Raw genomic sequence first — 13,353 nt, forward strand, 5'->3', positions numbered from 1 at the left:
GTCCTCTTCTTACTGTCCCCTGAACATGTTCCTCTGTCCTCTTCCTCTGTCCTCCCTGAACATGTTCCTCTGTCCTCTTCTTACTGTCCCCTGAACACGTTCCTCTGTCCTCTTCTTACTGTCCCCTGAACATGTTCCTCTGTCCTCTTCTTACTGTCCCCTGAACATGTTCCTCTGTCCTCTTCTTACTGTCCCCTGAACATGTTCCTCTGTCCTCTTCTTACTGTCCCCTGAACATGTTCCTCTGTCCTCTTCTTACTGTCCCCTGAACATGTTCCTCTGTCCTCTTCTTACTGTCCCTGAACATGTTCCTCTGTCCTCTTCCTCTGTCCTCCCTGAACTCGTTCCTCTGTCCTCTTCTTACTGTCCCCTGAACATGTTCCTCTGTCCTCTTCTTACTGTCCTCCCTGAACATGTTCCTCTGTCCTCTTCTTACTGTCCCCTGAACATGTTCCTCTGTCCTCTTCTTACTGTCCCCTGAACATGTTCCTCTGTCCTCTTCTTACTGTCCCCTGAACATGTTCCTCTGTCCTCTTCTTACTGTCCCCTGAACATGTTCCTATGTCCTCTTCCTCTGTCCTCCCTGAACATGTTCCTCTGTCCTCTTCTTACTGTCCCCTGAACACGTTCCTCTGTCCTCTTCTTACTGTCCCCTGAACATGTTCCTCTGTCCTCTTCTTACTGTCCCCTGAACATGTTCCTCTGTCCTCTTCTTACTGTCCCCTGAACATGTTCCTCTGTCCTCTTCTTACTGTCCCCTGAACATGTTCCTCTGTCCTCTTCTTACTGTCCCTGAACATGTTCCTCTGTCCTCTTCCTCTGTCCTCCCTGAACTCGTTCCTCTGTCCTCTTCTTACTGTCCCCTGAACATGTTCCTCTGTCCTCTTCTTACTGTCCCCTGAACATGTTCCTCTGTCCTCTTCTTACTGTCCCCTGAACATGTTCCTCTGTCCTCTTCTTACTGTCCCCTGAACATGTTCCTCTGTCCTCTTCTTACTGTCCCCTGAACATGTTCCTCTGTCCTCTTCTTACTGTCCCCTGAACATGTTCCTCTGTCCTCTTCTTACTGTCCCCTGAACATGTTCCTCTGTCCTCTTCTTACTGTCCCCTGAACATGTTCCTCTGTCCTCTTCTTACTGTCCCCTGAACATGTTCCTATGTCCTCTTCTTACTGTCCCCTGAACATGTTCCTATGTCCTCTTCTTACTGTCCCCTGAACATGTTCCTCTGTCCTCTTCTTACTGTCCCCTGAACATGTTCCTCTGTCCTCTTCTTACTGTCCCCTGAACATGTTCCTCTGTCCTCTTCTTACTGTCCCCTGAACATGTTCCTCTGTCCTCTTCCTCTGTCCTCCCTGAACACGTTCCTCTGTCCTCTTCTTATTCACCCACAAAACACCAAGCTGTCCCTGAACATGTTCCTCTGTCCTCTTCTTACAAAAAACAAACATACACACCCCATACACGCACGCACGCACGCACGCACACACACACACACACACACACACACACACACACACACACACACACGCACACACACACACGCACGCACTACACCTACATACATACATACATACATACATACTTGTATGCGGTCTATACTTAACTTAGACTCAGGGGGGTGGACGCCTCTGCCTTGCATAGTCTCCAGTGAATAGGCAGTTTGCCCTTCACTGGTAACCCTTTTTTTTTTTTACTTATTTTTAAATATATGAAGGTATTGCGGGCAGGGATTTTTACAAAAAAGCCCCCCTTTTAAAATACATACACACATACTTACATACATTTTAGAAGTTGAAGCAGTTTTTAAGGACCCACTTTAGGCCAGTGCACCAGAGCAAGCTTTTGCCTTTTTTTAAACCCTACCCATTTTAACCAAATACATACATACATACATGTATGTATGTATGTATGTATATGTATATGTATATGTATATGTATATGTATATGTATATGTATATGTATATGTATATGTATATGTATATGTATATGTATATGTATATGTATATGTATACATACATATACACATACAAACATACGTTTATCAAATGGAACTTATCTATTAATAATTAAGATTTTGCAGGTTAATGAATGAATGTCAATTAATACAAATGAAATCCCTGTTTGATATCAGACCAGTCAATTAAAATTACACTCCAGATTGAGTTTTGTGCAAAAGCACAAAACTCTATGGCAGATATTAACAAAAATGCCACATTGAAATATATAGGCTATGTACGTTTTCAAAATGCCTGAAATTCCCTCTCTTGTTTAACTCCCACGCCCCCTCTCTCTCACGCACACACACACACACACACACACACACACACACACACACAGATTTCGCATGCTGTCCTACTTAGAAAAAGTCTCTCTCTCTCTCATTCACTCACTCACTCACTCACTCACACGCACGCACGCGCACATACTCTCTGAGACTTGTCTAAAAGCATTATTTCATTCCTCATCTTTTATTATTTCCCAAGACCTTTTCAGCTTGCTTTGGTGAATAAAAGCAGTTTGTTGTCGAGTCGTTTATAGACGCTAACTGCATGCGCATCGGCCTCTTCCTCCTCGCTATATGTGCAGAGGCGGCCGGTGCTCTCTCGCTCTCTCTGATAAGAGTAAATGAAATGCTTCTTTTCAACCTTCCTATCTGGGCCACGGCATGAAATACGCCTTGCTTTGTAAAGCAATGGAGAGGAATGACTTGTGACCTACAAAAAAAACCCCGCAGATAACTATTTATTCACTTATCTGTGTATTTACTGTTGGCATTGGACGTTTATACGCTCGCGCCATTCTGGGTATGGGGATTATGTGCTGGCAATTTTATTTCCAGGCCTATATAAATACTGATAGGACCAAAACGCAAAACTTTTAACATTTTACAAAAGCATAGCCTATATATGTTTATCACCATTGAACCATTATACTTTGTATAGCCTATACTTTTTTATTCGTTTATTATTCCACTTCTCCCCCTTTTCTGCTCCATGCATGGTCAGCCCTCCCACATGAAAATGTGCAAACTGTTGACAAACTAGCTTCGTTTAAGATGGAAAAGAACAGAGGAACGGATCTATAAGGGGAACTGCCATGCATGCACAACCAGGGGTCATTATCATGTTCTGTTACATTCTATTTATTTATCCTTTATGGAAACTGACTTATAAATCCGAGCACCTCCTTAATGTGTGATTGATTCACTGTATCTTTCCGGGAGAAAAATGCACAGATATAAAGAATATACTTTTGAGATCCCCCCATCCAGAAAATAAGGTCCACCTCTACCTACCCCCCCCCCCCCCTCTCTCTCTCTCTCTCTCTCTCTCTCTCTCTCAACGACAAAAAAATAGCAAATTGCAACAAACGTTGCAATTTCTCCATTAAAATAGCCCACCACAGCTGCATGGACGTCACTGAAAACGCTTAATTGGAAAGTTGCTGGCAAGAATACAGATGAAGGAAATTGCCTTGTTCAAACAATTAGATTTCTGAGATGTGCAAGTCAGGGCGTTTTGATTTTGAGAAGGATGGAAAGTTTTTTATGTTTATTTTATTATATCGAAAATGGCCCGACAAAATCACGATGAGGAATTTAACTTAGAATATTTTTATTGTCTTCAGATTAATCATTAATGAGAAAGCATTTAGCCTAAATGATATCTATACCATAACTCATAATAGACCATCATGTTGATTGTATAGGCTATTAATACATAAATTAATTAAATCTATTAAATCATGCTCAGTAGGATATGAAAATGAATACCAAAACATAGGCCTATTAGGCTATATGTATACTTAGCGGTAGCCTATACCACTTAGGCTTAATTCCAATTTACTTTTAAGATCTACAAATATATGCGAGCCTAATCGGACTTCATGCGGTTTCCATTTTGCATTATTGTTGAAATTGAGTTTATGTATAGCCTACAGTCCTATACCTTTCTTTTCTTTTTTGCAGACATTCTGGCATATATTGCGCATTCCAGTTATACCTAGGCCCTCCCTACTTAATATTCAACTCATTATTTATTCAACGAAAATCAAACTCATTATCACTGTCTGCAATTATCTCAGTATAATATTTACTGTCACAAAGTAGCCTAAATAGTTCACTCTTTTAAACTATTTGCACATTAGCCAATTAGCACATTGACGAACTAAGTGGCTTGTTCACTGTTCTTTATGATATTTTATTTTGACATTTGCTATTAGGCTAGGCTATTATTTAGGCAATAATATTAATTTATAAATGAACGAATGAGCCAAACTGATGAATGGAACAGAAAGGTATTCTAATTTAACAAGTAGCCTATGATCATCAACCTAATGTTTTTTTGTTGCTGTTACAATTTTACAAGTTTGAGCTCCGCATGCACTCTCTCGGTGACGGATAGAAACATCGAGCACAGCTCTTCGCCTTCACACTCTGCAGATTAGTAGGCCTATTGGTACGTTACGGTAGACAGCACAGAGAGAGAGAGAGAGAGAGAGAGAGAGAAAGGGGGGGGGGGGGTGAAACGGACAGCCAGACATTTTTCACGCGTCACAGTCGATTCCTCACAACCTCACAACCTTTGACATTTTTGTGTAATCGTTTTAAAGCGCCTCTCGGATTTGACATATATAACTTTAGCTCCGCTATACCGTCAAACTCCGGATCATACGGACCGTGAAACGGACCGTGCAACCATGGCGTGTGCATGGGTCAGCGGATGGAGAGAGCGGAGGAAACATGATTCGTTCTAGCTTTTTGAGATGTGTTTAATCCATGGTGCTATAACGCACCGTACGAACCTCTGTCAATTCACATAACGGCGGGGAGCGTTCAAAAACGGCTAAAGTAACCCCGGGGGATTATTGAATAGCCTAGGCCTATACTCATTGAGAGACAACTCAAGGGTATATAGACAACAAGGCAGTGCAGGCTGGCCAGGCATGCATGTGGGGCGGCGAAAATAGAATCCTGATCTGAACTACTTAATTTGCTGTATAGTAGCCTTATAGGACAACTTTACTAACATGCAATCGTTAAAAAGCTCCCTGGCCGAAATATGAGCTATAATGAATCCAACCAACACGCAAACTGAAACCTAAATGTGCGAGACACTATATAGTGCGTCTTAAAAAATATAGACTATAGGCCTATATACCCCGTTGCTGTGTGGTGCCTGCTGAAATTGTATGGCCACACAAAATAGCCTAAATATCGACAATTAGGCATGAAGCAACATTTCACTGAGGAGAATATAGGCTACATCAGCTGCAGTGCCAGTGGCTGCATCATGCATATGGCTCTGCATGTATATATACACGACACGTGAAAGAAGTAAAGGAGCGCATGGGAAAACGAAGTGACCTCATGCACGCCCCGTTGCCCGCCATGTCACGAATGAGTGATCCAGTCCATTCCTGTCCTCTGTGTGGCCACGACGGGCCGTGCATGTGCTGGAAGACCTCACAAGCACTCTGGAGATCCGTACACCTGTAATAGTGTGCAGGCTGTGTCTGTGTAACCTGCTTAGGCGTCGAGGCTGTTTGTGGTTTCACAAAAGCGGGTCAAGTTCACCTTTTAGTCATGCTTTGTTACCCCTGTGCACCTTCCCTCAATATCTCTCTCTCTCACTCTCCGCCCCAAGCACGCACGCACGCACGCACACACACACACGCACACACACACACACACACACACACGCACACACACACACACACGCACACACACACACACACACACACACACACACACACACACACACAAACACGCGTGACGCGCGCCTCCTTTTCTCCATATAGCATAACTCTTTCCTCCATCACCACGTCACAGCAATGCAATATAGAGCCAACTAACTCCTCATTTAAACAAATTAGTTTCCACGTGCTTTTGAATGAACTATATATGACTCGTGTTCAATTGTCACAATATAGACATGATATATAAAACGAGACATCCCAGTATAGTTCACGATATAAAAGTTCCACGAACGGCATGTGCACCAGACGGGGTTGTTGTTTGTTGTCACAGTGGGTCAGTTATAGTAGGCTATAGTTACTTACGGTGCATCGCCGCGAACGGGTCGTGCTTACAGTGAATCTCCATCAGTCTGTGTTGTGGGTGGTGGTGGTGGTGGTGGTGGTGGTGGGGGTGAAGGCCCCTTAAGCCACCTGCCAGTTCAGGATGAATCTTGAATCTTGAATCGGTTTATATACCGAAAGGTCTTGAAGCTCCAAAAATGCAGGGAGAAGTTCCTTTGAAAAATGTTTGCTCACTTATATATAGACTAGCTATATATCCTAAAAAAATAATTCAAAAACAAAACAAAAAGAAACAACGTTTTGATCAATAAGTAGGCCTAAAACGAGCACCCGTGCGTAAAAGTATAATGCATGCCCAATTGAAAGAGTGTAAAAAAATGTCTTCTGGAGATGAATAAGAGGAAGGGGGGATGATTGAAAAAATAACGTCAGGCAGGCTCATTCGTGTATAGTCCAAAGCCCGGTGCACCCCCCCTACGTCCTCTGCTTTGGTGCCTCGAAAACCATAAAATAGAAAATATACAAAACGGTGCTCATTATTGTCTCCGCTGCGGCTGCTTATTTATAACGACTATAGCCTGAGTCCACGAGGGGAAAAGTTGGGGGGAATAATATGGCATCCGAACGGGTAATATTTCCCCCCGTATATAATGGAATCCCCCTGCACCCTCTCTCTCTTTCTCCCTCTATCTCTCCTTCTCGGTCCGTTGGCCGTGACCCCTGAACTATAATTGAACCAAATGGAGGCGCAAAGAAGACACGAGCACTTGGCACTCCGAAACGATAGAATAAAACTCTTTCTTCGATATGATGTGCATCTAGAACCTAAATTTGTACAATTCTATTCATTGCTAATCCACGGTCGTGGTGCATGGTCCAATTCATTCACGGCACATTCTCGGGCTATGAATCGTCCACGGACTTTAAATAAGGTCTTGATAAACTCCCATCAGTGATGCATGTGGAGGAGATACGAACGAGTGCGCGCATCTTGTAGTGTCATATCCACAGTGTAAATAAAAAAGAAGGAAAAAAAACAACTTTGCATGTAATTTAAAAAAATAAGAAGAAAAGCCAAAGATTTGAGTAAAGCTATTCAGGCTGACTTGAGAGTTCCGCTTGTTTGCACGACAGGTATCGCTCTGCTCTCTCTGTGATGTCCAGACGCACTGCCATAAGGATTCCCCGTGGTATATGTGTGTTTGTATATTGATTTCTCCGGGTGGGAAACAGAAAACAAGCAGTCCTGCCAAACGCACCGGGTATTTGTTTTCGTCCAAAGCTATATACCGCTCTCCCACATGCAGTGACTCGTTGGAGCTGTGAACCCTGCCGTCCCGCTCAGAGCGCCAGCGACCACAGTGGCGCACGCCGCGTTTCAGGACCTGCTCTCGTGTGGACAGCGCCAGCGCTCCGGCTCCGTGGAACTACCCACATGCGCCGGAGCCCGCCTGTCACTCACAGCCGATCCTGCCAATCAGAAGCCCAAGCTCTGGCCACGTCACCGAACACTCCTGATAGGATCAAATGGGGTTTGCCTTCATTGGCTGGTATAGAAAATCCTGTGGGCGAATGACGCGCGCTGCGAATAGCGAGCCGACGAATGGGGAGCCTGCATGTGAAGCGACGCGGGGTTCAGGGACTAGATGATCTTGTTTAATTTCAATTAACCAAGGTAAAAACCTAATGCCTTTTATACCCATTTACACTCCATTTATTCATGTCAATGTTAGATGTTTAATTAATAGAGTATTACCAAAAAAAGGAAAAAGAGGCTTATAGTTGCAGAAAGGCTTTACAAGAGGAAATGCGAAGGAATTCAAACATAATTGTCCGTCTATGGCCCCAGGCCTGCAGAAAAAAATATAAATATAACGAAAACAGCAATTTCTTATAGGTATGTTAAACCTAAAATGCATCATTTGTGCTTTCTCAAAAAAGAAAGTAGGCCTATATTTAATCTTAATGGAGTGAGAGCTGTCAAATGTTATGAACACTGGCATATAACATGTACCCCCCCCCCTACAACACAACGTTATAAATCTTTAGCTTCGAGGAGAGAAGAAGAGGCTGATGCATATGAAACATGCATTTTTACACTCATTACTTAATTGATTGCGGATCCTAACTGTGCCAATTTAATGAAATGCGATTGGCAAGCATCACATTTACACTCAAAACCGAGAGGGATTCGATTCGCGTTCGTCCCACCTGACCTGAGAGGGCATATCTATAAGCCTCGCTCCTGTAATATTAACCACACAAATAGCCTAAAGCATGGACCAAATTAACGAGTGTTATTTCCCCTCTTCCTGTTCCTCGACCATTCTTTAATCATTTCGGCTCCCTGCTCGGTGCTTTATAGCTATACTATTCAGCCTCCGATTTGACCAAATAAGCCCTATATAATAAATAAATACTATGTGCATGTTAAATGCATTCTGATATGCATTGTAATGCTCATAATAACACCATTTAAGGATTCTGTCTGTCTTTATTAAGCTGCAGTAGGCTGCAACAGTCAACAGCACTCCACAAAGCTGCACAACAACAAACAAGTATTTTATACGCAAACAGGCAGTGTTTTGTAAAATGCTGCATGGCTGGCAAGGCCTATAGGTCTACATCATGGTTAATATGGGCGTCATTTAGATGAATTTTTAAGATTCTGCACTTTCTTCAGGCTTCACTATAGGCTATACATTTCAGTGGCTGATTCTGCAGAACTTCTCGTATATAGGAGTCGGCTAAAGAACTGTCTGCTTTCAAATCCAAAGAAAGGAAATATGCCACAAACTCGTCTTATAGTCATAAATCAATAAATCATGTTTTCGACAATTGAAGCAGGATTCCCATTTCCTTTTTTTTTTTTTTTACCATGTGTATATATAATATTATATATATAGGCAGGCCAGGGCTATTTGGAAGTTTATTGAATGGACCACGAGGGGGAGATCAAACCTGATCCCTCTCACCCCCACCGCCACCACACACACACACACACACACACACACACACACACACACACACTTTAGCACTGCGCGCACGCGCAGTGCTAAACACACCAAGTTTTGTGTTTGTTGCACAAGCTTTGCCTTATAGCATCCAATAGGTCCCCGAATATTAACCCTATGAAGAGAAAATAGATTCAAGAGAATCATGCCAAACAAGACTATATAAGAATATAACTTCCATTTGAATTTCCGAGTTGGCAGTGAAATAATGCCCGAATCTTCAACAAACGCACCAAATATGATTTCAGTTCTTCATTGATCTCGTTCTTCCACTTGCTCTTTAATCCACTGACAGAAAGAAAGTAGGCTACACACCCTGAAACATTCACACTAATCCTCATTCATATTTCACATCATTGTATTGCGTATTCATAAGGCTTTATGCACAACACGGAGGAGCAGACCAAGCTCATTTAAACTTAAAGGGATGGTGTGACCTGACTATATAGTGCAGACTGAGGGACTGAGGAAAGACTGCTCATATAAACTTGTAGCCTACATTTTAAACTGTACCTAAATTGTTAAATTATAGATATGAGAGGAAGCAACAATGTATAGCCTATATTGGCCTCACATGCAACTTCAAGATCTGAGGTTATATTTCACAATGTTGAACCTGAAAACAAAAACAAATGGACTTATATCATTCTAGTTTTCATTTTCACTATCTCTGTCTTCCAAGTTCCAACCCAGCTCTGATTTGATTATAGCAAGAAAGCCTGTGCACGTTCCTCCTCCTCCCCATGTGCACAGAACCTAATTGCAGCCCACATTCTCCTTCCTTGTCTCTTCGATTTGCAAATGAAATGCATAAAGCAATTAAAAAAAGCCAAACACAATCAATCATGTATACAAATTGTTGTTGCTTTAGGCTTGGAAATTTAGAGAAAACTTCTATCAGGACGACTTTAATCCGGGGTCCAAAGACATTACCATATTTCATTACCTCTGCGATGCTTTCTCGTGTTGAAATTGGGAGAACGTGTCGTGAAGGATGGTGGTGGTGGCTGGTGGGGGTATATTTTTTAAGCATTAGTACAATTTGGTTGGGTTGTGAATGATAATCAATTGGAGGCAAATTGGAGGGAGTGATATTTAAGTATATACCCCCTCTCCTTTCCCCCATTTCGTTCCCTGAATTCCCTCCATCCGCAATGCAAGCTCTGGTGCTTTGCTTTTGCGCGTGAGCTTTGAACGAAAAAGCAATGAAAAATTAATAGCGCATGTTAACTCCGCGAGCTCGTTTATTACACGCCCGCTGACTGTAAACATAATGAGAAAGCTCCCATATCTCTTCTTAAGTTTTCATTCGTTATAAATATATAAAAGTCATAACTAATAAATGAAGTAGCCTACACCGCCTTGGATGGATTCATCCATACTGGGGCAAACCAAATGGAGGCCGTAATCTCACTGTCAAGCAAGTAAATTATCACCAAATCAGATAGGCCCAATCTGATATATTTATAATCGTTAACTTGGTGATGGCACCATTCAAAACTAACATGGGACTTGTTAGTTGAAGTTGGCCTATAGGCAAGTACCTTGCCTTGACTCGCCTTGAATCACCATATTTATATAGGCTGGTATCGACTATAACATTTATATAACATGCTGTTTTAATTGGAAATTAGCATGTCATCTCATGATCAGATACAGCATGCTTAAAGCAGCATATGTCCGAGTGTTGGCCGATCAGGACACTGCATGCAGGTTCTCAGTCACACATTTTCATGTCAAAGACCCACAAATTAATACTTGGACACCCTTCTGAAAATATTTTGTGTCAGCCTGCCTGCAGGGACCCCCATACAAGATTCGTGCATTGTCAAAAATGTTTCAAATATACCAGTAGGCTATTTTCCACGTCTTTTCAATATTTTTATAAAAATAAGCTACACATTCCAGATCCCATTGCAAAGTTGTGTGAGCTTGTAGATCGGCTATTTATAGATGATATAGGGTTGGTTCAAATGAATATAGCATCAAAATCATTTGAAGTTCAAATGATTTTGATGCTATATTAATTTTGCCGGGGGGACCCCGTGGAACCCACTACAAGAACACCAGGAGGGTCCCCGGACCTCACTTTGAGAAGCACTGCATTATGATTATAGGACATCCCAGGTCCGTTTCCAGAGAGAGCTGCAACCTAATTGGACGGAGCAGTGACCTATTAGGCGTGGTTCTGTCTGGGGCATGCACGCCATGCAGGAAATGGTGTCGCTTCAGCAGCACTGCAGATTTACATCTCTCTCCAATTCAAATCAGTAAACACAAGCCACGTAAACATGCAAGTGAGAGGACGCGGAAAAGTTTATCATGATTATAGCCTTTACACATTGTCATGGGAAACTTTTAACTCGGATTAGTTACAGTCAAAACGTTAGTCCTACTAAGTACTAACTATATGTGTAGTATAGTTACACCACATGTAGCCGATTATGATGACATGGCACTAATTTATTCCAACGTATGTTGACAAGATGATTAATCAATCACCAACCAATTACGCAGTAAGCAGTTATCAATACTTTGTTTTGTCTATCAGGCCGATAGGCCTATACGGACCTAATTTCCGCAACATCGTGACAGAATAAAAATCTCTTAAGCAGGTATAACCTTCAATGTTAGTGGTCTAAATTAATATATTGTATCGTTATTTTTAGGAAGGCCCTGCATGGAAGGCTGAAGAATCGGTAAAGACTGAGACGCAACAATCAGCACATTTCCCTTCCAAATTGAGAGGCTGATGAACTGCCTACATGCAGTTTCTAAACGAGAAACGACATTTTATCAATGCAGGCGCAGCAGGCAGCAATATGAAATTATGTGATAATCCATTGGGGTCGATGGCCTGTTCAGTTGCTGTTCCAGACCCCGCTGTTATATGAATAGGCCTATAGAAGATGAACCTGTTGCATGGAGACATCCACACAACATGCATGGGCCCATTTCATCATAATGGACTCACTGGGCCTGTTTGGCAACAAGACGATAAACAAAGAGACAATATGTATGTATATGTATGTCAGAATTTATTTCCTTATTTATTTATTTATTTATTTATTTATTTATTTATTTATTTATTTATTTATTTATTTATTTATTTATTTATTTATTTATTTATTTATTTATTAAACATTTGAGAACAAGCAACTATACAATTTAAATATCAAGATTAATATGGCATGCTTGTGCACCTTCATTATAGCTAAAGTTATATCGAATAGCTTATGCATTTATTTCCAAATTATATAAGTCAGTTTGCAACAAGCCACAAAACAAAGATGTTCAACTTGACTCTGACTTTCAAACAGCATCTTCCACTCACAAACTCATCTATCCCCGTAACCAGAAGTCTCTTTTGTTTCTTCACAGTACTTCACTACATTAATTAAGTTATTGAATGATTAAATAAACAACATTAAGCATTGGCTATAGGCCTACTGTAATATACAGTATAGGATGGATGCTGCATGATGTATTCGCAGTATACCTTCAAACTGGCCTATATATAGAATTAGAATAGTCAATAATCTAGAACTATAGGCCTACAATAATGGAAATCTCTTCAATGACAAACTTTGTTGTTTGTAGGCCATGGCTGATAATGTGGAAAATAGAAAAACACATTCAACTAAACTAAATATCAAATTTGTATCATTGACCTGCCCTATACCTTCAAAGGATACGAAATTTAACTTCCAGTTGTTTTATCGTTTATTAGACTAACAAATCAGCCAACAGGCTGATAAGGGGAAAACAAAGAAAAGAAAGGTAATCGTCTCGAAATCTGCTATAAAAGTTTCCAAAGCAAATAACTTCGATGTAATATTTTGAACCAATAAAAAGTTTCTACCGCCTTTGAAGATCATCATGCAGAGCAGAGATAAGTATAAAGTGAGCTATAGTGAATGGAGTGCGGCCCGGCCCCTACCTGCTCTCCCAGCCTGCAGTGCTGAAGTCCGGGGCTCCTGCTCCATGTTCCTCCGCTTAGAACGGAACGGGGGGGAAGGGGGGCGATGGAGAGAGAGAGAAAAAAAAGGAAAAGAACAAAAAACTTTCTCTGTCCCTCTCTCTCCCTCTCTCCCTCTCGCTCTCTCGCTCCCTCTCTCTCTCTCACACACACACACACACACACACACACACACACACACACACACACACACACACACACACACACACACACACACACACACACACACACTAACACACCGTTTCCCCCCCTTCTCTCTTTTCTTCTCCTCCGTGCTACAGTACTTTTTGGGCAAGTTGTAGGTTGAAATAATTCGACC

The 13,353-nt window shown here is 41.6% G+C and overlaps 1 protein-coding gene across 2 annotated transcripts in view; it reads right to left on the minus strand.

Annotated features, from left to right (window-relative positions):
- The window catches only part of pax5 (paired box 5), a gene marked incomplete at both ends in the record, with an annotated part of 63,989 nt that extends 50,948 nt beyond the window's left edge, over positions 1 to 13,041 (minus strand). Inside the window, one exon of one of the 2 annotated variants that reach the window (XM_083765924.1) lies at positions 12,996 to 13,041. In XM_083765924.1, coding sequence (XP_083622050.1) covers positions 12,996 to 13,041 — 46 coding nt within the window. Of the gene's footprint in view, positions 1 to 6,062; positions 6,106 to 12,995 lie in introns of those variants that run through there. The other variant, XM_083765925.1, reaches the window with a different exon arrangement.
- Positions 13,042 to 13,353: the final 312 nt, after the last annotated feature.

This window comes from Protomyctophum parallelum, assembly GCF_964188405.1.
Source record: "Protomyctophum parallelum genome assembly, chromosome: 5".
Taxonomy (NCBI): domain Eukaryota; kingdom Metazoa; phylum Chordata; class Actinopteri; order Myctophiformes; family Myctophidae; genus Protomyctophum; species Protomyctophum parallelum.